The sequence below is a fragment of the Sorex araneus genome, chromosome X (assembly GCF_027595985.1).
Source record: "Sorex araneus isolate mSorAra2 chromosome X, mSorAra2.pri, whole genome shotgun sequence".
Lineage (NCBI taxonomy): Eukaryota > Metazoa > Chordata > Mammalia > Eulipotyphla > Soricidae > Sorex > Sorex araneus.
The window spans coordinates 33,639,234-33,666,607 of NC_073313.1; the positions used below are offsets into that span (position 1 = coordinate 33,639,234).

Consider the following 27,374-nt stretch of genomic DNA (forward strand, 5'->3'; position numbering starts at 1 on the left):
TGACTAATTCCTCCAGCGATTATTTTCTAAGTGAACCCTTCTCTATTCCATCTGCCTTCTCCCCTCTGCTCATGAAGCAGGCTTCCAGCAATGGGGCAATCCTCCTGGCCCTTGTATCTACTGTTCTTGGATGTCAGCCTCATGTGATATTATTCTATACTCCACAAATGAGTGCAGTCCTTCTATGTCTGTCCCTCTCTTTCTGACTCATTTCACTTAGCATGAAACTCTCCATGTCTATCCATTTATGAGCAAATTTCACGACTTTATCTCTCCTAAGAGCTGCATAGTATTCCATTGTGTAGATGTACCAAAGTTTCTTTAACCAGTCATCTGTTCTAGGGCATTTGGGTTGTTTCTAGATTTTGGTTATTGTGAACAGTGTAATGAACACGTAGGTACAGATGTCATTTCTACTGTGTTTTTTTGCATCATTGGTACATATTCCCAGAAGTGGTATTGAGGGATCATATGGAAGGTCAGTTTCTAGTTTTTGAAGGACTCTCCAAATTGAAGCTAAAAGCACCTTTAAGGATAAAACAGCACTGACCATGCAACTGAAAGCAAATATAAACAAATGGGACTATATCAAACTAAGAAGCTTCTGCACTTCAAAAGAAACAGTGACCAAAATACAGAACAAGCCCACAAAATGGTAAAGAATATTTAACCCAATACACATCTGATAAGGGATTAATATCCAGGATATACAAGACACTAGTAGAATTGTGCAGGAAAAAAACCTACAACCTCATCAAAAATGGGGAGAAAAAATAAACAGAAGTTTCCTCAAAAAAGAAATACAAATGGCCAAAAGGCACATGAAAAAATGCTCCACATTGCTAGTCATCAGAGAGATGCAAAACAAAACAATGAAATATCATCTCACACCACAGAGACTGGCACACATTCAAAAGAACACAAAAGCAACCAGTGCTGGCGTGGATGTGGGGAAAAAGGGAGGCTCTTTCACTGATGGTGGGAATGCCGACTGCTCCAGCCTTTCTGGAAAACAATATGGGAAACATATGGGGAAAAACAATATGGGGGGAAAAAATCACCTACCAGTTTTTGCCCTGTCAGGCCTTCGAGAAGGTCTAGGAGGCGTCGCCCATCCTGGAAGTCACTGAAGAGGTTCTCAATGTGCTGCTTTCCAAACTGAAATACAAAACAGATCTGGTTACAAAAAGTCCATCTCTAGAAATCTGCATCTATATTCCATCTTCTAATTTTTATCTATGGTTTCTCAGGGCAGACTGTCCCCAAGTATGTCAATGTGTCTTACTGATTGTTTGGAATTAAAAAGGCTCAAGCAACTGCTAGTACAAAAAGGACATCATTTCTAAATCTGCCACATGAAAGGTACCCTGTTACAGCAGGAGGAGGATGGTTGTAATTATTCCCAGAGCACTAGGGAATCCAGAGGAGCAAAGGTGTGTGAATAGACTTCACTCAGTTTGTCTCCTTGCTTTAATTAGTATTCTGGTCTAAAGTCTCTGTCTTGTAAGTTCTTTAGAAATGCACTATTTTGTTTTCTTAAAAGTATATAAGCTCCTATAGTCAATATGTATGTTCCATTATATAGTATGTATCCATAATCATAATTTTTCATTCTTGTCAATTTAATTACTAGACCATCTAAAATAATTTAAATGGGAAGTTTTCTACCCTTATATTATGCTTAGGAATGTTTAATGTATCCATCTAATTAAATCTTGCTATTCCATGGTTGATAGATTAAAAGAAGAAAGCCCAAGGAAATACCAAAAAAACCAAAAGCAATATTTTATTCTGAGGTCAAATATATTAAATGTTTTCAATAACTTCTTTGGAAAGCTGTAACCTACTTGATATAATGAATTCAACATTTTTCAATGCTCGTTCTATATAAAGAGAGGGTAGTTAAATTATAAGACAAAAGTGAAGCAAAAGTAATCAGAAAAAGTAACAAAGACCTCATTCAGTTTGTCTTGAGTAGGAAAATGAAATGTAAACACTGTGGGTAGGTGGAATTATATATAATACATAATCATAAAATTCTCATCCTTCATCCATAGAAAATGCTTTCTCTGCATACGTGTTTTGCATGCTAGCTTATAATGACCACTTCTTGTATTGGATGGCTTAAACTCGAGCAAAAACGGACTTAAATTAAATTGAAAGAAGTGTATGAAAATTTTCATCCGTTTATCTTAGTTCTTAAGAATGGTAATGAAGAAAAATAATAGATTAATGAAAATGTAACATTTCTAGAGAATCTACTCATGAGAAACACTTCAATAAATAAATGGGTCTTAAAATTTCTTCTGAGGGGTTAGCATTAAGAGATTCATCTTACAGAGGAGACAAAGAGTTTTCAAGCACTATGTCCCTTTGTTACAAAACTAGAAGGTGAGGTGGCTGGAGTGATAGCATGGTTGGTAGAGAGTTTGCCTTGCATGAGGCCGATCCGGGTTCGATTCCCAGCATCACATATGGTCCCCAGAGCTCTGCCAGGAATAATTCCTGAGTGCATGATCCAGGAGAAACCCTTATGCAATGCCGGGTGTGAAACTGCCCTCCACCCTGAAAAAGCAAAAACTAGAAAGTAAAACAGCCAACAGATTGTCCCAGGTCTATCAAACCCTTGAAGACTTGCTCTCTCTTATCATGCTTTATCCATTGCCTTTCTTCCTCAATTATCTTAATAGTCCCCTGTATTTTCTTTTTCTGGTTCAAAGCATACAACCCCTTTATATGAAATCATTTACACATCTTACCTAGAAATTCCTAATTATTCAGTGACACATGGCTACAGAGTACCAGTAAACCTGACTAGAAAAGATTCCTAAAACATAATGTGCAGAATAAGTAAGGGTTGGGCAGGAACAAATAAGAAGAAATACTTTGCCTAGCATTAGCCTTTGTTGACCAAACTCTGTCGATCCAGTCCCTAGATTGCAAATAACATTTGAATATCATAAAGGTCAAGAAGAAATCAATGATACTTGTTCTGGAGAGATACTACAGGGGTAAGGGTGCTTGCTTATCATGTGACTGACTCAAGTTCAACCCCTAGCACTACATATGATGCCCTAGGCACTTCCAGGAGTGATCCTAAGCACAGATCCAGGTGCAAACTCCGAGCCCACTGATTGTGGTCCCAAAATGAAAGTGAAGGAATCAGAAAAGCAATAGTCTTCATGTCAAAAAATATCCATGCCTGATGGCTTCTGATACAGAACACAGAGGACTCAGATCACCCACACCTACCAATAGCAGATCATGTTTTTTGTCTAGATTTTTCACTTAATAAGAACAGTCACCCCTCAAGAAGTCCACTGGCCCATCCATACCCAGCACTGGGAACTGAAACACATGATGCTTTAATGAAAGATTACATTATTCTTTTGAATGGATTCATAAAACAAATTCCAAATGGTAAACTAAATAACACAGTCGACTTCATTTTTGGTTCTGAGCCATAATTGCTAGTATGCGGAGGCTCCTCTTGGCTCTGTACTCAGAATCACTTCTGGTGGCAGTGCTCGACGAAGCACATGTGGTGAAGGTGAAGAAGCTAGGGTCCACCTCATGACAAGTACATGTCCTGATAACACCATTCGAGCCCCACAAGAGCTTTTATAAGTACCTTTAATACATATAACATGCACTCAATTCTTAAAACAAGGGCCAGAGAGAAAGTATGGGAAGTAAGTCACTTGCTTTTCACATGACGGTGGCAGCCACAGTTCTGGTTTTAATGTCCAGAATAATAAGATCATAATCTATAGATATCACTAGGGGTTTATTCCTGAGCACAGAGCCAGGAATAGGCCCTGAACATCACTGGATATTCCCTCCCACATAAATAGAATAGTTCCATTCTCCCACTTCAAATTTTAAAGAAGATTTTCTAATACTAAGTAAATTGAATGTACACCCTATAATAGCTCTGTCAACAACCTCATATATAAGCAGGAATAAGTTTGCATGGGGATGAGGTTCATTTATAGGTTTTATTTTCAAATTGGCTAAAGGTTTACAATACCTTAAAAATGCTGTCTGTTTTCCAGAAACACATTTTTATAGATATATTTGAGAATTGCACAAAACTTATTTATAAAACAAATGTTACACATTAAAACATCTCGAATTTTGATCGTTTTTTCTTTTTAGGGGGACTCACACCTGGTGATGTTCAAGGGACCATATGGATGCTGGGAATCAAACCCAGGTCGGCTGTGTGCAAGGGAAATGCCCTATCCAGCCCCTGAAAACGTCTCGAATTTTGAAGGAAGTAAAACATATTCACTTTTATAAAATAGAAATATAGTAAAGTCTATCAAATCTATTCAACCAAGAAGAAAAGTAGGGGTTAGAAAAGGGAGGTCTTGCTTACAGAATAAAGCACAAACCCAGATCCATAGGGATCACCCAGCATCCAAGAGAAGCAAACTACAAAGTTTGGCCTTTCATATAAGAACTCTAGACAAAATTATACAAGGTAAATAAGAATAGTGTTTTGATCCAATTTCTATATACAGACAAGAGTATTTGGGCTGGAGCGATAGCACAGCGGGTAGGGCATTTGCCTTTCATGAGGCCAGCCCAAGTTCGATCCCCAGTGTCCCATATGGTCCCCCCAGCACCACTGGGAGGAATCCCTGAGTGTAGAGCCAAAAGTAACCATTGAGCATCACTGAGTGTGACTCAAAAAGCAATATATATATATATATTTCATAATTCTCTTTTATTTTTGCTTTTTTTTTTCATTTTGTTTTGTTGGCCACACCTGACGATGCTCAGGAGTTGTACCTGACTCTGTGCTCAGAGATCATTCTTGGCTATATTCAGGGATCCTAAATAGTGTCTAGATCAAATCTTGGTTGACTGTGTGCAAGGCAAGTGCTTTACTTGCTGAACTATCTCCGTGGCCTCTACCTCACTCTTTTAAACAGGAATCAAAATGGACAGGTATTGAAGGTTTATAGCAAAGTCACAGCCCTGGGGGGCTATGAACCTATCCAGGGCACCTAGCAAGCAGTGTGTGGGGATAGAGAAAAATATAATACTGGTGTCATATATAATTTTCCAAACTCATCCAGTCAATGCTTTATTAAAGTATCACACTTGAAATTCAATTTATATTTTATTATTCCACCACATTCTCTAATAGAGTGTTTCTCTGAATGTTTCACCAAAGCATCCTTCTAGCTGATGAGACTAAATGACTTTACCCCTGAGCCTGGCAGTATAAATTACACAGTAACAGCGGGTTCAACATTTCTGTGAAGGAGAGTTTGATGTTATGAATTCTTGGAGACTTTTGCTTCCTCTTCTAATGTGTGTTCGCTTTAACTTAAAAGTTATTTCTGCCACTTAGGAATGAGATCTGCCTTCCCATGGTCTAATTTAGTGGTTTTCAACAGCTGGTCAGTGGACCAGTGCCTGTCTGCAAATATAAAATGCTTGGAAACCCAGTGCTTTAACTAGTATGATATTCAATAGTATATACAATATTTACTCTGAAATTTTGTTGATCTCCAGGTTCTTAGTCTTATTCCTCTTGGAGTCTGAACACCCCAAATACAGATACAAATACACCTTTAGAACTTTTTTTTTTCTTTACTGGAGTCAACTCATCCACAGCAAAGAGAGCGGAGGGTTCAGGGTCAAACATAGCTGAACTTGATCCTCCTGTTCACTCCATGTGCTGTCTTTGGTAAGTGTTTTGGCACTTTTGAGCCAGAATTTACTCACCAGTAAGATGGGAATTGAAAGAGTACCATTTCAGAATAGTGTGAGGTTTAAATGAAACAATATAAATAATGGGCACTCGGTAAATATAGAAGGATTTTTTATAATGTTTTATTCTTCCATTATGGCTTGGATTCTCTTTCTTTTAACCACTTTAGATGTAAATTCCAATATGGTACATTAATGAACCTTCCAGAAAGTGCAGCACTCAAATGCAATGTATTCTGCTTTCTTTTAGCTTGGTACCACAGTAAGAATAAACATCAAGGAGGGAAAATGTCACCTGACATTCAATTACTGATCTAGGCAAATGTAAATGGCACTTGGGAGAAACATTTAGAGGCCAGAAGCACTCTCCCTTTTTTCTTGTCTTTTGGTTATCTGAAATTAAATCCTCTTTTGTTTACTTCCCTTTTCATCTTCCACATTTACCATATATGTCCTTTTGCTGCAAGTGACATTTTCTCTCATGAAAACAGTAATATTTCCTTAAAATTCCTATCTCTAATGGCTTTCTTTTCAAGCACTTGAAAATTCTTTTTTGAAAAAGCACAAGCCTTAAACCTCATGTTGGTTCTGCGACCTGGGACTCTGTCTTTAATTCTTTCATGACTAATATGTTCTCTAACACGTAAACTTTTAGTATTACTCGGCATTTCCCTGCATTCACGTACATCTTGTCATCTTCCTTGCTAACTCAAATAACAAGATGAAAGGACCAAGAAATGAAACAATGATCCTTTCAGATTCTTTTCAGTAGGCTACAATGATATACAGACTCACTGACCATGTTCAAAAAGGAACTCAGTGTGACGAAGTAAGTGGTATAAACCAACAGAAAAAAAATTAAGAAACAGGACAGAAATGCATTTGGGAAAATATTTAAATAGCTTCTGACTTTAGAGTTGTGTCAATCTTCTAACTTGAACATAAAGAGAGATCAATATAACATTCCCATAGTAGGTAAAGAGCACAGGAATTATTTAACATGACCTTCTGCTTACATAAAGGTCAGGCCCTGGACATCTCTGTTGCTCGGAAAGGCGAGATCCTTTTCTGAGATTGCAAATCTTTGAATTCCAGAACCACCAAAATCATGAGAAACTCCACAAAGGACGGCAACATTAATTCAGGATTTATTGGTGATTGCTACTGACCAGCTGCTATAAAAACAATGCAACCCCTATAAATAGTCAGTTTTTGTAGATTATTGTTTTCTTAAGGCTGGATTGCACAAAGAATTTTATAAGAGACTTCGATTGTAGCATAATATGCATATAGCAAAAGTGCAATATCTTAATAGTTAGCTCAATGAATCTTTACAAGCTGAGCAGACTCATATTATCAGTATCCAGATGGAAAAATACAGAATATGACCAGAATCTTAAGAGCTTTCTCTCACCCCCTTCTGTGTTGATATCTATACTGACTTATTAGTATTAGTACTATACATTACATTTGACTTTATAAGAATATCTTAAAAACAGAAAAATAAAGCTTCTTTAGTATTTCATTTTAGGAGACTGATGATAGAAACATATCAGGTTTAGGAAGAAGGAATTTGGAAAGAGAAAAAATGTGCATTCATGGACTTGTCTCACCAAGCATAGGAAGACAAAGTAAGACTGTTTACTTTGTCCTCAGGGTGCCTTTTTCAAATCCTAGCACTATTTGCTACTCGGTGATACTATACTGGTAACTTAACCTTTCTGGTCATACCTTTCCCATCTGTGAAATGGGGCTGTCCTGTCATCTAAATTGTGGTAATGCCCAGAGGATTTAAATGCATGTAGAATGTTGTTTTAATTAAAAGATACACAAAATGATAGCTATTTTGAAGTTCTTCCCCTCAATTTTAAGCCAAATAATCCATATTTTCCTTATTCATCCTTATAACTTTCCAATCAAGATAGCAAAATATTAGTGTAGGAATGAAATGGGTCAGTAAATATGTTTAGCATGCTGATGGCACAGAAAATGTCAATAAAACTTAATTCATTCATCCCTTCCTCTTCAGTATCATCACTTGGATGTAGAGAGCTGTGCTTCTTTGGAATGTCCCTAGAGGGGGACTTGGCTAAACAGAGATTTCCCTAAGTCACTATTTACAAGGATGACAGCAGGGTAAGAGAAACCATAAGAACTGATAAAAGAGAAACACTATCATCACTCCTAGACTTAGAAGAATGGGGAGAAAAAGAGTAGTTACTGGGCCCCTGAACAAAGAAAGAGCCCTGAAGGTCACTCACAGAAGCTTTGATATTTAAGTGATGAATGCAGCCATCCAGCAGTGGATAAATGCCCTGACCTTTCTTTCTTCTCTGCTTCTGATCTCTGGCAAATGTTTGCATTATCCAAATTCAAGAGGAAGCTAGAGGGTAAGGGAGTCTGCTGGTACAGTGCATAGAGCAGCTTTCCAGGGAAAGAGAAAAGTAGAGGGTGGAAAACAGGAGATTTAATACTGAGACAAGGAAGAAAATAAATTCCTTTTGGTTCAAGGACTCAGTCAGTGATGCCCAAACCAGCAAAAAGGTGAAGACCCAAGTGATTCTCCCCAACTTTCAAATAATATACCTATCTCTGGTAAGACTGTTTTAAATTACCAAGTTCAACACTATGAGACATTCTATTCTCTCACAGGGCATCACAATACTGTAATATTTTGTGGTCTTTAACCCATGGAAATTTACTATATTCCTTATCATTTCATAGTATCAAATCAATTATGGTACTAAAATCTGGGCTACAGAGATAATCAACAAAAATCCAAGTTAGTCCTTGGATCCCAAAATATGCAAAAGACTCTTAATATCTGTATTGCAAACCAAAACACCCAAAAGGAGAGAGACTGAGAGGGAATGTGTCTGTCCCAGAGGCAGAGGGTGGCAAGGGGTGGAAGTGGTAAGAGGGGTACTGGGAACATTGGTGGTGTAGAATGGGCACTGGTGAAGGCATGGGTACTTGAACATTGTATGACTGAAACGTAATCACAGAAGTTGTAAGTCTGTAACTGTATCTACGGTGATTCACTGAAATACAATTTTTAAAAATGAATAAAATATGTGCAAGTACTAAGTTAGATAAAATGACATTTTTATAAGTTCTACAATATATAAAATTACATGTCACAGTAAGTTTTGATAATACATGATCACAAGGACCTAATTTGTATGTTCCATGAATAAGTGCATAAGAAAAAATTTAACCAGATTGCACAGAATACTATTTAATGGACTATTAGTTCACAACGTAAGTTCCTGAAAAGCAACAGTTGTTCATCGAAGGAAAGTCATTATCTACATATTGTCTCCTATAACCCCCCCGTAAACATTGCTTAACCAAAAGATTTTCTGTCTGATCAGTTTTATCTTTTCCATGCATTAATTAATTATAACTGAAAACTTAACCTAGGCCTAACCAAGATATCTCATCTACAAATTAGATAAGTCAGTAATAATTCAATGAACAGATAGCCTGAAAACAAATTATGCCAAGTTTCTCTCTTATATTTTTAGATACAACCATTTTTTGTTTGTTTGGGAACCACATGTGGTAGGGCTCAGGGCTCTGCACTCAAGCATCACTTCCTACTAGGTTCGACAGACCATATGGGGTGCTGGAGATCAAACTTGGGTTGGCTGCATGCAAGTGAAGCATCTTTACCCACAGTACTTGATCCCTACAAGTAGCTATTTAAAATATGCGAAACCTTATGAACCATAATTGTAGCTAATTATATTAGTCACTTCTTTAATAGTGTTCATAGATTTAAAGAACTTTTTTTTTAATTCTGAATGTTCGATTTAATTTTCCTAGTAAATTGTCTCAGTTTTATAGTTAAGACAGTCTAACGAGGATGGTAACAAACCTTATATTCTAAACCAATAATGAAGATTGTGACATAAAAGTAACAGAATAAAGTTGACAAGACAAAGTACTTAATTTCAAAGTGGCTAAATTAAATCGATTCTTCATCCCCCCACCCTGAATATTATTGTCACCCAATGCTGAACATTCATTTGAGAAAGACTAACTATTAACTCTTAGCTCCAGCCATAATAGTGTGAGAGAAAGGGCTACAAATAGCAGTTCATAGCAGCAGAAGACTTATGGCCAAAAGGCATCTAAAGATGCCTTTAATCATTGAATGCAAATTATACTTACAAAATTAACTTTACCACATTTTCTCAAATGAACTGCAGTGCAACTGTGTTATAAGATATAGCCCTTCCCTAATTACCTGCCCCTATCCACTAGGCTGTAGATTTTGACTACTCATTCTTCAATACCTATGAGGAGAATCTGTTTGTAGACATTGTCACATAAGGCAACAGGTGACATTCAGAAAAGGAAAAACTTACATAGATTATTTAATAAGATATTTCATACTCACTACACCTCTCTATTAAAGTAAACCATATAAACTTTCAAACTTTGTAGTCCAAAATGGTTAAATATTAGACATTTCTTATGGTTCTACCCTATGTAGTTCAGAAAGACATGGAGAAATAGCATAGTGAGTTGGGCACTTGCCTCGTACAGAAGCAAGGTTGGGTCAACTCTCACACCAGAGACAATCTCCTGAGAACAATCAGGGGCGATCCCTGAATATAGAGCCAGGTTATAAGCTTTGAGCACTGAGCACTACAAGTGTAGCTTCAACACCAAAGGAAATAAAAACAAAGAAAAAAATTACAGAAAAATACACGGGAGGTAAACACAGATTGCTTAGATACCTAATTCAGTCACAGTTCTGTGCACTGTGCATGGGTAATTTGAATAAATTCTAGCAATAGTCCATTAAAATCAGTCACGATTTACAAAAGACTATGAATGCACAGAGAACATAGTAACTTAGTAAGGACACACAGCTGTAACTGTAGATATAAATCCAGTTTCAGAGTGTAACTATAGGTTCTGTAACCATTTTCTGTTTGATAACTTCTTGGAGTAGGGCTTCTTTAGCCTGAATATCATTTGGGTCAGCGTTAGCTAAGTTTTCCTTGAGCATTTTCATAATTGCTTTCAGTAAAGGCTAATTGAACTCATTTGTTCTTTTTCTTTGCACTAAAGTTTCTGAAGTTCAGTTATAGTTATATAGCCTACAAATAAAATTACTTCTAAATTTAGTTAAATTGGTAATTGAAGAAGAATAAGACTACAATAATTCTACATATATTTCTTAGGAAAATTGTCCAATGCCCTTAATTTCTATGATAATACTTCTTTTTTAATTTTTAATTTTTTTTTTGCTTTTTGGGTCGAAGCTGGCAATACATGTGGGTTACTCCTGGCTCTGCACTCAGGAATTACTCCTGGTGGTGCTCAGGGGACCATATGGGATGCTGGGAATTGAACCCAGGTCGGCCACGTGCATGGGAAATGCCCTACCCACTATGTTATTGCTCCAGCCCAGTACTTCTTTTTTTTAAAGTGTGGTGCTGTTATACTAATTCTTTCAGAAGTTTAGTTAACTAAGTAGTAAGTTTTTCAACAAAATTATTAAATATTTCATTGATATAGATCAAAATAGATATTTTTACTGTAAAGTATATGGAAAATATAACTTTTAAAGTTCACTTAAAATACAAAATTTCTCCTCCCCCCCATTAAACACTGGGAACCTACAAGGCTCTAAATCCTACGTACCAAGTATAATCACTAAATGTGATAAGTATTTAATACAATAGCAATAAACAGAAAGAGCTCTACTCATATTTTATATAATGAGAAATACTCATAAGCATGCCATTCACATAAAAGAAAGTCTTAGTCTGAGAGTTGCATGTTTACATGATAAAGAATATAGCATGTAGGGTCAAAACAGTATCTATTTCACTGTAATTCAAACTTTTCCCAACTCTGTAAACTTGGATAAATTATTTAGTAATTTGCTTATTTTCCTCATGTATCAAGGGAGAAATAGCTAAATTATTCAACTAAATTTATTAGGTATTATTCCAGTGATTTATAATGCTCCAGGAACCAGAAATCATTTCAAAGATAAAATATTATAGGGCTATTGCCATTGTTTTTTGTTTTAGTAACAGTCTAGGAAAAAGGTATGCATTTAAGCAAATGTAATTATGACATTGTGTTATAACCCTGTCAGTAGCGGTGTTAAGGATGGTGCCTGCCCAAATAAGAGAACTAGCATTTTCTTTTGAAAGAATATTAGAAGCAAGAAATCCTTGAACTAAATTTACAAGTGAATAGGAAATCAACAGATAGAGAATGAGGAAAAGAATGCCAAGTGGAAGAAAATTCAAGTGCTAAGGAGCAAAGAAATTAAATTTCATGAACCATTCAACTATCCATGGTACATCAGTTCATGCAGCACCGGGTAAGAGGAGGGATGGGAAACAAAGAGACTCGAGACATGGAAAACCAGCCCAGAGAGGTCAAGTTCTGCCACCCAGATGAGTGCATGTCTAACGGATTTATTTTTAGTCTTTTAACCAGGCAATTCAAAGGTTTTTCCCATATTTTTCACAATAATATTTAGACATGTGTTATCAGAGTTAATATTATTTAGGAAAGAAAGACCAGCACTGGCATTGCTTAGAGGTAAATGTTAGAGTCTTAAGAATTTGAGAAAACTGTATTTATGTGAAACATTATGTGACAATAGTACTCAGTCGTCTAGGAGCAATTGCTTTACGTTGTAAATATGAGCTACATGAAATCCTGCGTAATCTTGGCAGGGACGATAGCACAGTGGGTAGGGTGGTTACCTTGAATGGAGCTGATCTGGGTTCGAACCCAGTACCTCCTGGAGTGATCCCTGAGCACAGATGCAGTAGTTAATCCTGAGCATCGCTGGGTGTGACCCCCCCCCAAAAAAAAAGAAACAAACAAAAGAGAATCCTAAGTAACCATCTACCTTTTTATCTGTATCTGTTTTTGTGGAAGCACAAGTCACCATTTATGGTAGGTTAACAGCAAAACTGGACCAAAACACTTTTTTCTTTCCTGAACTTATGCTTTTTGGAATAAGACTGTGATTCACTTCTCAAGAAGAGTTTTCTAGTCCTCTGCCTGTGGAAACTCTTGTGAGTCTTGGCCTTGTTTTGGTGAACAGAATCTAGTACAAGTGGCAAAGTCCACCTCCAAATGTGGGTCTCTGCAGGACTTGAATATTTTGATCTCTTCTTCCTATCTCCACCTTCAGCATACGAATATGCCTGAGACACGCTGTTGGAGGTTAAGGCTTCAAAAGCAGAGCCAGGTCATTTCAGAGGAGTCTGTTCCAGACTAGCTGACACTAGACATGTCGGAGCATTCAGTATAGATCAGCCACATCACCTAACCAAAGCACAGCCACTAATAGATACCTGAATAATCCTAGAAAATGAAAGAAGTCTCTGGTTGATCTTTCAAAGAGTGGAAAGAACAATAGTTATTTTTTTTTACCCTACTACATTGCAGGGTTGCTTGTAACACAGTAATAGCTAAAGCTACCTAGCACCAACTTCCAAAATAAATGTTAGCATATACACAAAAGAAAGGTGTTTGAAAAATAGACTACGTTACAAAACAGGATAAATTATTTTTGAAATAATTTTAGAAGGGCCCTTGAAATTTCTGAGGGAAAAACCTACATTCTAGTAAGCATTTCTTTATCACTGATATTAATATGGGCGAACATCACGGTCTCTAGAGATTTAACTCAATAATTTATGTAGAAAAGAACAGTCGATATATTACACTCAGTTCTACCAATTCTGTCTTGCAAAACAAATCCACCAAAATTTCTATTGCTTTTAATTATCAACTTCATAGACAATTTTTAAAAGCTATAATAGTCTTTTTTTTTTGCTTTTTGGGTCACACCCAGCGATGCTCAGGGGTTATTCCTGGCTTTGCACTCAGGAATTACTCCTGGCGGTGCTTGGGGGACCATATGGGATGCCGGGGATCGAACCCGGGTCGGCCGCGTGCTAGGCAAATGCCCTACCTGCTGTGCTATCGCTCCGGCCCTTTTTTGTAAAAAGCTATAATAGTCTTAACCTTAAAAGTATCTATACAGGTGATTTTAAATGATATTTAACAAATTCTGTTTTGTTAAAACTTCAGTGATAGTTAATATGTCATAAATATAACAAATAGTGCATTGATTGTCTAATGTGTTAATTTGAAGTTTACTTGCTTCCTTGAGAACTTTAAAAAAACTAAACCTTCTAATTCCACTTGCTAGATATTTTCTCTATTGTCACTTTAGATAAAAGTCCCTGTTCTTCATTATTAGCTCTAATTTCTAGTGGTTTATTGTTCAGACATTTTCAAAACAAAAATAGTGAATCAAAGAGAATTCTCTGTGAATTAAACTGTCACCTAAACTTAGTGTTTCTAGAATAACACATTTCAAAGTAAATTAAATTGAATAAGAGTCAAAGGGAAATGTTTAGTTTTGACAGTTTTCCTTACATAGCTCATGAGCAAAATGTAGTTTATCCTGTAGGTACCTATTTATTTCACAAATTAGTAAAGATTAATAATGCTTTAGGTAGAAGCTTTTTCAGAAGCTGGGGATGTGGCTCAGTGGTAGAATGGATGCCTTGTATATATGAAATCTACGTTCGATCACTGGCACCTAAATAAAAAAACCTTGTATCAGGACATTTCTGTTGCTCATTGACTTAATTTTGAAAGTTGCCTAATCCATCTTTATCGATGTTCTAAGTATATGCTCTAAGTGTAAGGCATGACTGTGCAATACTTTTTATTTCTCAAAATCAACAACTTCTCTAAAATATTATCAGATGGAAAGATAATCAAATTTCCTTAGTCTAAATATATAGCTAGTAAACATAAAAAACACAATCTTGTCAATTTTTTTTACAGGTTGGCAATCACACACATTTGTATCTTAACAATCTCTTGGCTTAAATTTAAACATTAATGAAAATAAATTTGCACTTGTCTTGAAATTAGTAAGATCTAAAATAAAAATTAAACACAAACAAACTAAATGTGAAAAATATACTTAATAGTACTTTTTAATTTTATTCTTATTGGGTTTGAAAGAGTCAATCTTGTCCTGACTCTGTTGAGGAACACTTCTGGCCTTGCTCATAGGATCGTATGATATGTGGTACTGGGGCTTGAAACAGGGTCAGTTGCCTGCAAGACAAACATCTTAACCTTCCTACAATCTCTCTAGCCCTGTAATTGCTTTATTTAATTTGTTTATTATTTGGGAGCTACACCTAGCAGGGTTCAGGGCTTACTCCTGGCTTAATTGCATTATTTTAAAAGTGACTTATTCTGAGTTTTTAAAACCAGTAACTGAATTTGATAAAAACTATGATACAAAATAGAAAAATAATACAAGGTAAAAAAGATATCTCACACCAAGGTAAAAATGATATCTCACCTCTAAGTTACAAGATGCTGAAATAGTTTTGTATACTTTCTCCCACTCATAAACATAATTTTTCAAGCTTGAATTTTATGTCTAGATTTTCTCTTCCTTTTCTTCCTCTCATCTTCCTCCCTGATGCTGTATTCTCCTTCACCAACCCAAGTCATATTTTTTCCCAGTTTTTCTTAATTAAACTGAGATTAAGAATTTTATATAGCATTAAACTTTAATAATACTAAGAATTAGTGAGGATAACAATTTTTCTCCCTTTTTTTTCCATTTTGGGTCATCCCCAGCCATGCTCAGCGGTTGCTCCTGGCTCTGCAGTCAAGAATTACTCCTGGAGGTGCTTGGGGGATCATATGGAATGCCGGGGATTGATACTGGGTCAGCTGTGTGCAAGGCAAATGCCCTCCCCTTTTCTGCCTTTTAGCAATAAGAAAATCTTAAAAATTATTTTCAATTTTACTGAAGTAAAATTTCATTAGGTTACACAAGTTTTATGCGTGCACTGCTGAATATAAACATGTGTATGGCACTGGTGGAGGGATGGGTGTTTGATCATTGTGTGATCATAACCCAACTATGAAAGCTTATAACTATCTCATGGTGATTCAATAAAATTAAAAAAATAAATTAATAAAAACCAAAAACCAATAACCAAAACATGCATATGTACTGCATTAAGTTCAGTACTAAAAGTCCAATTCTATCTTTCACAATACATGGGCTCCCTTTAAGACATCACAGTCCAAAGTAAATTCATCAAGGGTATTTAAATCTATATTTAAATCCATTCTTTCTGACACTTACGCTAGATATTATCCTTATATAACTGTCTAGTTTTCTAGTTTTGGGTTGCTATTTTCATTGAAGTCCCTATATTTTTCTGCACAAAGAAAATCTTTTAAAAATTATTAATTTACTTTAAAATTTGGCATCATGATTCACAAAGTTATTCCTCGGTGACTTTCAGATATACAACTTTCTAACATCTATCTCATCACCAAGTGTCAATTTCCCTCCGCCAGTGTTTTCAGTTTCCTTCCACCCCACCTTCTGCCTTCTGGGCAAGAGCATTTTTAGTTTGATTTTTGTAGTTAGGATCCCAGGCTTTCAGTTTTGTAGCTTCCATGGTTAAGTCATATATGGAAACAACACCTCTATATCACCAGTGTGTCTGAGACCCATGTTCCCTAACCTTGTTATATTCTATCCGTCTCATAAGCCTATATAAAAGTATGTGTGATCTGATTTTTCATCCCACAATTATTCCACACCCTCATTTGCATACACAATCAAACTGATTGTTCTAACTGAATGAAATCCTAGGGTGCAACAAATCAAGTAGCAGAAACAACTAAAGGGTTGAAATTGTAATAACTATATACCTAGGTCACTATGTAAGTGGGATTGTAGGTTGAGGAGTGTATTGGAGGAAAGAGGTACTATTTACGACCTAGCTGGTCCTGTTTCTAGGCTGCTCCAGGCACCAGAGGTAATACAACTTGAGCTATTAAATTAAAGAACTGTAATATGAAGAGCTCCAGTGATCAGTGTGATGATATCTTACACACATCTATAAGAATTCAGGAGCAGGTAGCAACCTGTTGTACTAAAATCTCCTCCTAGTGTATGCATAATATGCGTGTGGACAACACATGAGAATAAAGGTCAGTTGAAATTGATTAATACAATTGTAGAAAATACTTAGAATATCAAATATTGCTAACTACCTCAGTTTACATAACTGGTATCATCCGGTATAACCCTATAATTATAATCAACAAAACTCTTACAAACCGATCCTAACAACTCCCTAAAGTCATTTAATGTACACATGACTATTAAAATGGACTTTGCCTTCCTTAACATATTATGTACTGACTAAACCTTTGGACCATAACTTAATCTTTAAAACCCAAGTGGATCAAATATGGGATAGACATCATGGTAAAGTAGTGCAATATTTTGTATTTGATGTTCAGTCCACCAGGAATTAAAAAAAATAATAACCGTGCTAAAGTAAATGATATTTGATCAGTAGATATTTAACTAGTGAGACTATGGTATTTTGCTAAAGCACCAAAGACATACCTCACATCTCAGGTCACACACAGGTTAATATTTGGACAGATTCGCTAGTGCTTTTTCCCAATTCTGGAAGTTATACACATATACTTTCACAAATATAAGTTTGTTTCATGAAAATGAAAAGACACCAACACTTAAATATTGCAGTTCTAAGTTAGTGTCTGAAACATGTGGTGAAGACCAGAGATGTATATTCCAAAATGTTCAATATTTTAAGGATCATTGATATTTTATCTACTCTGTGAGTATAGAGTTGTGAAAATTGCATGATGATATATCATACCAGATGAAGGCAGGAAAAGGACAGGATTAAACTGACTATAATGAGTAAAATAACATCTATAATTTGTTCGAAGGGAATATATCCTCTCATTTCCATTCTGAGATAAGAACCATTAACTGGAGATATGGTAGGGAGAACTGCAGAGCTGAGACCTGTATTTTGTTGACCTGTTTATTGGTTATTTGAGGGTGTTGGTCATTGTGGTTATTGCTTTATAAAAATTTCATTAGTTTTGCATTTTTTCCATGTCCTAAAAAAAGACACTTTTTTTTTGGGGGGGGGGTTATTTTTGTTTGTTTGTTTTTTTACAGGGAATACATTAAAACTGCATAGCACTTTGGGTAGGGCCATTATTTTGATAATTTGGGGTAGGTATTTGGGGACCACAACTGGTTGTACTCAGGGCTTACTCCTGACTCTTAGTTTTCATTTTCTTGTAACTTATTTCTCTCAGTCATGACTTATAATTTTCTTTGTCTTCGTCTCTCACCTCTTTGTTAATCTGATTCCCATGTACTTGGTTTCTTTGTGGTGCAATTGTGACTGGGACTTACAAAAAAAAATGTCTTCTATTTTATTGTTTCCATGTGGCAATGCTGTGGATTTCTTGCATGTTGAATTTGTAGCTGTCTATGTGTACTGTCTAAGCTGATTGTTTCCAGACATTTTTTTATAGAGTTTTTCGAATTTTCTGGGTATAGTGTCATGCAATCTGCCAATGTTTAATTTTTAGTTTTCCAATACTCTGGAGGCCCTTAGGATCTCTTCCTTGCCTAATTATTTTGGCAAGAAATGCCAGAACTATGCTGAAAAATACTAGTGTGAATGGGTACTTTGTCTTGGGCCTGATTTTAGCGGAAAGGCTTTCAGTTTTTCTCTATTCAGTGTGATGTAATGTGTGGGTTCCTGGAAGATAGATTTATCTCTATTAATGATTTTGCACTTTATGCTGTCTTGCTGTTGCCTGAAGATGTGAACGAATGCAAGAGAAGCAATGCAGGCACACTAATTCTTCAACCTACCGTTTTTTATAACTTCATGGGGGAGGGGCAGGGAGGGTTCATGGAAGACACTTGGTAGATCATATGGTATAGGAACAAGTAAACAAACCTGGGGCTTCCCCATGCAAAACACTCCAACCCTCAGAGCCATCAGTTAGGGCCCTAAAACTTTTAAGTTGCCAGGAGGTAGTTAAGACCTCTCTATCAGTAAAAGCGCCCATCCAGCCCCTCAACTGTTCACATCCTGGTTATATCAAATTGATCAGTCTTGATTTCATCCACCTCTCATGATTTTAATTTCTTCAAATCCTGTATAATTTCCGAACTGATCAGCTAACCCTGCCCTGTGGGTCCTAATGACATACAATTTTTGATTATTTACCCTTTCCTGCTTCCTTCTATTTCGAGGATATGTGTGCCCTAATTCCTTTTAAAATTTAATATCCAAATGTGTTTGAGATCACTTGGTATTAGAGACTCTGTGATCTTGATTTATTCCTCTTCTCCTCATGTGTATGCTTTAGTGGGGGAAAATCAGTTTCTTGTAGTGCGCATACTCAAACCTCTATTTCCCAGATTTTTGTAGGACTCAGAACCACCCCATGAACCTGTTTTTCTTTTTAAAAAAATGCTAGTTGCTGCTGCAGGTGTAAAGTTACATTTTGAGATGCAAATTTAATGTAAATTACATTTTGAAAAAATCTTCTAGGTTCAGTTCTTTCACTGATTGTGTAACCTTGAGTACATCAAGGTACATATCTGAGCACTCATTCTTCATATGAAAACAAAGTGAGCTAAACTGATTATTCTCGAAAGACATTTTCAGTGCTCACATTCTCCTATTTTGAGTCTTGCATTCAAATAAGCTAAGAGAAAAGATGTGAACACAATAAACCTACATAAGATAAGAATGATTGCTATGAATTAACAAACATCTCTTGGGCTTCCCTAGAGATAGAAATTAAATGATGACATATTTTTGAAAACAAAAAAAATAAATTGCTTTGTGGCACTAAATTCTGAGAGATTTTCAATTTAAGATCTATAGGGGCAAGGAGCTACATGAATTTGAGACTCTCCTGAACTTAGAGAAAAGTTGTAAATTGGCAGAGCCTGGCAAGCTAGCTGTGGAGTATTCAATGTGCCAAAAACAGTGACAACAAGTCTCACAATGGAGACGTTACTGGTGCCCACTGGAGCAAATCGATGAGCAATGGGATGACAGTGACAGTGAAAGTGAATATTCTGTAATATCTAACATAAATTTAATAATTGAATTTCATTATGAAATTAGACTAACATAATTAGTTGTACTTAGATTTTGTCACAGATCACAATCACTGATTTTTTTACATCATATTTCACCACAAAAATTATGCAAATTGCTCCATATATTTATTACTTACACACACATCACTATTTGAAAAAGATGATCATTAAATGCTTCAATAACTTCTAAATGAACATATTCAAATAATCCTATCAATAGTATGTGAAATTAATTCAGAATTTTGAAAATTTTATTTCCCAAATAAAATTGTTTTTTTTCTAATTTTATACTTGACATTTAAAACAGTTTTCAAGGTATAGGCTCTACAGGATTTACTATTTGCTTAATCAATCTGTGGCACAAGAAATATTTAAAAATCACCAAATATTCTCCTTGTTGTCTTGCATTTTCTAGCTTTTCAATGTGGGAAAATTAATGGGTTTCTATATTAAGGATGTTATTTTTTAGCATAACCCTTTTTCATGTAATTTTTATTCAACTTCTTAATAATACTTGAGAATTCTTGTAAAACAATTGAAATGGACTTCCTACTAAGAAAGGAAGCATTCATTAGATTTATGGATCTATGTGAAATACTTAAAGTGGTGTATTTGTAAATTGAAAAAGTGATGTTCAAAGATGGGGATTAATGGGGATTGCTTCAAATATTGTTAGATATATACTTTCCAGGATTTATAATCTAAATTGAGAACACAAAAAGAACTTAAATATTTTTTAAAATCCAGTTATCTCCCTCACTCTTCTCTCTCTTCTCTCTCTCTCTCCCTCTCTCTCTCTCTTTCTCTCTCTCTCTCTCTCTCTCTCTCTCTCTCTCTCTCTCTCTCTCTCTCTCTCTGGAAGTCATGACAGTGGTTGAGGGACCACCTGGTCACATCCAATTGTGCTTGAGAGATTGCATGGTATTAGAAACCGAACTCAAGCCTATGAGTCTATACAGAAAATTGTTGGATGAAATTAGCTGTAGGAATTAACTCCGGAACAAGCTCCATCTTATCTTATATCCAGAGAAATAAGGTAAACACCATATTGCTTGTGATTTTCCTGTTGCAGGTAATCATTTTAAAGATATGTTACATGTAGTAATCATGAGAAAAGCTTTACTTTTAAAACTGTGTTCAGTGTTCATGTAATTTAGGTATTTTCATTTTCAAGATTCATATGTTGACAATGCCATGAGCAGGTTTAAAGTTTTCTTGGAGAATTCCTAGTGTGAAGTTTGTTAAACTATCATAGGATAAATAATGATTATTTCTAGAATGATGGGATCTTGAAACTCTTCTGCAGATGACCCAGAGACAATCCTTCCAAATATGATTTGGAAAACATTATTACTTGAAAGTATATTTATCAGTAAGAAAAATGGCCAAAAACTTTATAGTGGCCTCACCTATAAAATACATATATCATTGGAGTGTTTGCTAGAGTAGAATCAATTCATATAATAAATGATGCAATCTATGGCATTATTATTCTAAACGTACAAATGTTTTCAGTGCTATAAGACAAATAAATCCAGAAGAACATAGTTGGAGTTTTCTGTGATGATCTGAATACTCAAATATGTCTCAGATCAAAGTTTGTTAACAATAGTTTGCGGAGGAAATATCGAAACATGCTTGTTGAAGTACAGAGTTTGCTTGAGTCTGGTTGAGGAATGAGTCCTGGAAGGCTGTGTATTGGACAGTATTGCCTGGGATACTGGTGGTGTTAGACTACTGACCAGAGTTCAAGTGCCAAGGCTCATTCTTCACTTAGAGCATCTTTCGGAGCCAATTTTCAAATTATAGAAAACTTAACAGAAGATATCTTTATATAATGTTTCTAAAAGAGCAGATAATCGATCTTTATGGTTTTACTACTTAAATCACCCTTCACCCATCGCTTAGGGCAAAATGGAACAGCAGTTCTTTTTGAGAAGCTAAAGACTTAAGAAGAACCACATACCCCAAATGTGTGGTTTTATGCTGTGTTTATTTGTGAAAATGTTTGAACCTATAACATGTAGAAATAAACGATCAGCATGAGCTCTGAACACTCCATGTGGACTGTTTCCTACCAAGTTGCATCTCCCACCTTCCTGAAACCACAGCTCATCTTATTTTCTCCCCTTATGGCTAGAATCACAGCTAATTTCTCCAACTGTAAGATTCTGCTTTAATCTCAATTTTTGAAGTTCATTTGCTTTTTCTTAGTTGTAGGTGCTATACCTGACAGTGTTGGGGGGAACAGTCACTCTGAACTAATGCCCCAGAGCCACCATGGCTACATTTGGTGATACTCAGGGGTCCAGGGATGGAACCTGGGACCTTGCATATGCAAGGAATTTGCTTGACCACTTGAGCCACATCCATTATTCCCCAAGACGTTGTTTTCTTAATCTAATTAGAACACATTCACGTCACCCATGATGAATTAAAGATGGCCACAAAAATGTATGACACCTTTATCAAGAGGAAGATTTATTTCTCTTCCCCATGATGATTGTCTGGTCTTAACTAGCCTGGCTAGGAGAATGCAACAAGTGTGGTGGTAAGGGTCTTCTAAGGATAGGTCATTAGTGGTATCTTTTAATTCTTTTCAGATTCTTAGAGCACTCTGGAATCCATAATTTGCCATGTATTGAAATTCCTATCACCATATGGGAGAAAAGCCACTTGTCATTACTTTGGTTTCCATTCCCTGATAAGATCAGTCTATAATGTCAGTTTTACAAAGTTTTCATCCATGTGAGTGGAACTGCCAGGGACTTTGCAGACCACCTTGCTCACTGGCTCAATAGATACAGGGGATGCCAAGTGACACCATGTAGAATCAAATCAATGAGCTGAATCCTGCTCATTTTCTGACCCATGAAATCAGGAGATAAAATAATTGTTATTTTAGGACAGTAAATTTGGGATATTTGATTATATAGTATGGAAATTTAGAAAATTACTCTCTGGGGACTGGAGTGATAGCACAGTGGGGAGGGTGTTTGCCTTGCATGCGGCCGACCCGGGTTCTATTCCCAGCATCCCTTATGGTTCCCTGAGCACTACCAGGGGTAATTCCTGAGTGCAGAGCCAGGAGTAATCCCTGTGTGCATCGCCGGGTGTGACCCAAAAAGCCAAAAAAAAAAAAAAGAAAAAAAAAAGAAAATTACTCTAAGGTTCTGAAATGATGACATTTTCTATCATTGATAGTCATTTTGACTGAGACCCTGATATACTTCTTTATGGAATCCTCCTGGTTCCCCAATTTTCTATACCCCATGATTCTGTTTAACAGATGACCCTGTCTATTAGCACTGAACATCCTCTTAGCTATGCCTGAATTTCCCCAGGCCCTGTCTTACTTAGCCTGCTTCCTCACTGCCCGCCCCCCACTTTCTTCTAACCTACGACTCTGACATTTTAAGACACTTTCAACCTGAGTTGAAGGTATTTCCTCAAAAGTACTTCCATCCCTGTTTTATGGACGCTTCCCTTCTTCTCAGGGAAGAGAAATTTTTATTTATCTCTGACAGTTTATCTACTGCCAATCATACTTTAATGCAGGCTGCTCTGTAAACACCAAAGAAGTATTCGATGAGTATTAGATAAATGACACAGTGAATGAATGTATAAATGGCGTGATGGTTAATAGTCTACCACTCCACGGTTTTTCTAAAAATCATCCAACACAATCATAAAATTATATCATTTTATTTGATTTTATTTATATTCCTAATTTCTTTTGATCAATATAGTCATTAGCCTCCTGAAAAAAAATATCTCATGACTGTGTCTGGGGAAAAATAATCTTTAGAATTTGTTTCTTCTTTCCTAAATACTTCATTGTGGGTTTGTCTTTACTTATCCATAATTTAAATACAAAAACATATTTCAGGGTTTGGTTCCACATCCTCTCTTTTCCTTTTCTCTTTCTTTATTTTGGGACCAGGCTCATCAGTGCTCAGGAGCTATTCTTGGCTCAGGACTGAATGTTGGCATTTGGGTGATCAGATGTAGTACCAGGTACCAGGTGTTGGATCATGGGACCATATTTGGTTCTGTTAAGAACATTAACTCCTTATCTCAATGCCCTCCTCTCCTTCTATGAACTATCTGTAATATAATATTTATAGCCCTATGTGAAAATAGTTTAAACTATGGATTACACTAAATTTCTTATCTATAATTTTGGCATCTATCATATTACTATTTTATTTGTTTTTGGACCACACCAGGCTGTGCTCAGGGATTACTCCAGTGGATCACTCCTAGTGAAGTTCAGAATCATATGCAATTCCAGGGATCAAATCCAGGTTGGCTGCATCCAAGGCAGGAACTCTACCCATTCTACTATCTTTCCAGGTCCAACCTGTGTTACTCTGTATATTATGGTTATCAAATTCACATTAAGACCTCCTTCTTTAGATCTATAAATAACATTTTAAAGAGACTGTTGAAAATCATTACTTAGATATCTCATCATTTCAAATTTAATATATGCAAAATATAAATCATTACTTCTCTTTATAAATCTGCTCCTTATATTTTCTATTTGATCCAATAATATCACAATACTCTTGAATTTTCAATAATGAGATATTTTTATTTTTTATTCTTTTGGCTTTGGTGCTCAGGGCTTATTATTTTGGCTCAGTGCTCGAGGTACCATATGCAGTTACTGGGACCAAGCCTGAGACCAAAACAGGTTTTTTCAGAAACATGAGATTGGATTTTTATTTTATTTTTGCTTGAAATATTTTTTAAAAATAAAAAGACATTTAATTAAAGAACTGTATTTACAAAGTTACTGATAGTTGAGTTTTAGGCATATAATATCTCAACACCAATCCTACCTACCACCATGTCAACTTCCCTGCACCAGATTTCCCATATTCCATCCTCAATCCCAACCACTACCACATCCCCAACCCATCAATTTAGCAGGCACATTACAAAGTTTCAGTGGTTGCAACATCCAGCTCAAGAAACATGAGTTATTTTTAACTCATTCTTTCACATTCTTGAGTTGCATCAATTTTGTATCTTTGTGTTTTGTATAGGGCTGGAGCAGGTAGGGCATTTGCCTTGCACACAGCCAACCCGGGTTCAATTCCTCTGCCCCTCTTGGAGAGCCTGGCAAGCTACAGAAAGTATCTCGCCCGCATGGCAGAGCCTGGCAAGCTACCTGTGGCGTATTCTATCTGCCAAAAACAGTAACAACTAGTCTCACAATGGAGACGTTACTGGTACCCACTCAAGCAATTCGATGAGCAATGGGATGACAGTGACAGTGACCGTATTTTGTATCTACAGTCAGCAATTCCCTACTGACTCTAGATACAAAATATTAAGTATAATAAACTCTGAAACTTACAATAAATTCTATAATCATCATAACTTGATTAGTATCCACTTAGTCTCTATAATACAACCAAAGTCATAATCTTAACCCTGCTTGTAATAAACTCTACCATAGTTGCTCACTCTAGTATGTTATTGAAAATTCACTCAACTAAACTACACTACTGACATCCTTAGTTTTGGGAAATTCAAATTGATTTACATGCGATCGAGAGGAGCTACAAGCGGAAAAGTTTCCTCCTTTTCAAGTTGAGAATATTTTACCTCTACTGTGTCTTTCTTCTCCCCTATCACTCTTTCATAAGGCTCTGTTTCAATCAATTCTAAATTCTTCTATGATATCTATTGTCTTTCGCTTTCCACTACCAAAATTTTCAGAAAATACTAATGTCCTCATAGTCATTTATCCTCAGTCATTTGTTTATCTCTTCAAGAATAATAATTATCTAGGAATTAAGGTGATGATTCAAAAGGCTGGAACACATGTTTCGTATGCAGATACGGTGGGTTAATACCAGCACTACATACTTCCACAAGCACCATCAGGAGTGGCCCCTGAGCACTGAATCAGGAGTAGTCCCAAGCATCAGTGGATATGACCCAAAGAGATAAAAAAAGATAATTATCTGACTTGAATTATAGTAACTCTGGGTGTTTGTGCACTATATTATAAACTCCGGAAACTAGTTATTGTACTACATTTTTATTCACTGTTATAGCTATATCTCACACATAGTGAATGCTCAATACACATTTGCTAGATTTGAAGCAGTTGAACAGTTCATCAATTTTCAGTTACCTTCATTTTTTTTTACTGAGTGGTACCAGAAGGGAAAGTAATTTGTACCAAATGGGGCACATTTCTACTACTTACCCTATTACTTTAATGTTTTCATTGAACACAGGCATTTCTTAGTAGCCTCTAGGTACATTTAAACTTTAAGATAAAAGGTAGTTTCTGTCAAAATGATTTACAATCAATAACATTGCCAATTAAAATCAAATAATTAAGATACCCACAAAAGCCGCAAAGCTTCAGATAGGAGAAATGCAAGGGAATGTCAGTGAATCATGATGATATCTGGTAATCACCATTTCCTTTCCCCACTAGCAATTCTTTTGCTACAGAATCATTGGTCTTAGGAGATTTTGTGAGCCAGATGCAAGCAGAGAAACAGTCTCCAAATTCACTCAACTAAACTACACACTTCTGACATCCCTAGTTTGGGAAATTCAAATCAATTTACATTGGCGACTGAAAGGAGTTCCAAACAAAAAAGATTTCTTGCCTGAGAGTCCTGTGGTTACCGTTTAGAGTTCATTTGCACATATGACTAAAGCTTCTCTGGGCCAAAGGAAAATGTCACGTGAACACACAAAATTAAAAAATATATATACCACTGGGAACTAGAGAGCTAGTACAGGTAGGGTGTTTGCCTTGTGCGCCTTAGAAACAGTTTTGATACCTGACATCCCATATGGTCCCCCAACCAAAAGTAGTTTCTGAGTGAAGATCTGAGAGTTTTCCCTGAGGGTCCTTGGATGGGACCCACAAACCAAACAATACAACCATTTTGGTCATCTTTAACAACATTGTAATTTGGAATATTTTCTGCTTATATTGGGAAACTTGGAAATTTTGTTTTCTATTACCTGATGCTGGATCTTACCTTCTACCCTTTTTATTGAATCACCGCGAGATACACAATTATCGAGTTGTTTATGATTAGGTTTCAGTCATACAATATTCCAACACCCAACCTGAAGCTGAATTTTATTTTAATGATTTTTAAAAGAGAAATGATTATTTTCGGGTTTTGTTTTATTTTGGGGCCACACCTCGTGTGCTCGGGAGTTACTCCAGACTCTTCACTCGAGAATTACTCCTGGTGGGTATCGAAGGTTCATGTGGGACACCACAAATCAAACCCAGGTCTGCCGCATGTAAGGCAAGTGCCTTACCCCACTGGGCTATTGCTTCAGTCCTGCTAAGAAGTGACTCTGATAATGGCCTCCGCTTGGTTTAAATGAATGCAATTTTGTGAAAGTTAGCAACCTGACGGTTATAGTGAAAAAGCTGGGTGCTTCAGCCAAGTCCACTAAGATTTCATTGACATTTATCTATGCCCACCCAGGCTTTTGTGGGTTTTCCAAACTCTGCACCTGCATCTCTTTGGATCGCTGTTCTCATATGTTTAAAGGTGTTTTGCCCCAAAGAAGAGAGAACTGGCAGTGCCTTGATATTTATGCTAGCCAATGGCTGACAGGT

General features: G+C 36.2%; 1 protein-coding gene across 1 annotated transcript in view; it reads right to left on the bottom strand.

Annotated features, from left to right (window-relative positions):
* DMD (dystrophin) overlaps window positions 1–27,374 on the bottom strand; it is a 2,715,231-nt gene that overhangs the window by 1,890,508 nt on the left and 797,349 nt on the right. Inside the window, exon 4 of the mRNA XM_055122927.1 lies at window positions 1,066–1,158. Within this exon, the coding sequence (XP_054978902.1) occupies window positions 1,066–1,158 (93 nt within the window). The remainder of the gene's footprint in view (window positions 1–1,065; window positions 1,159–27,374) is intronic.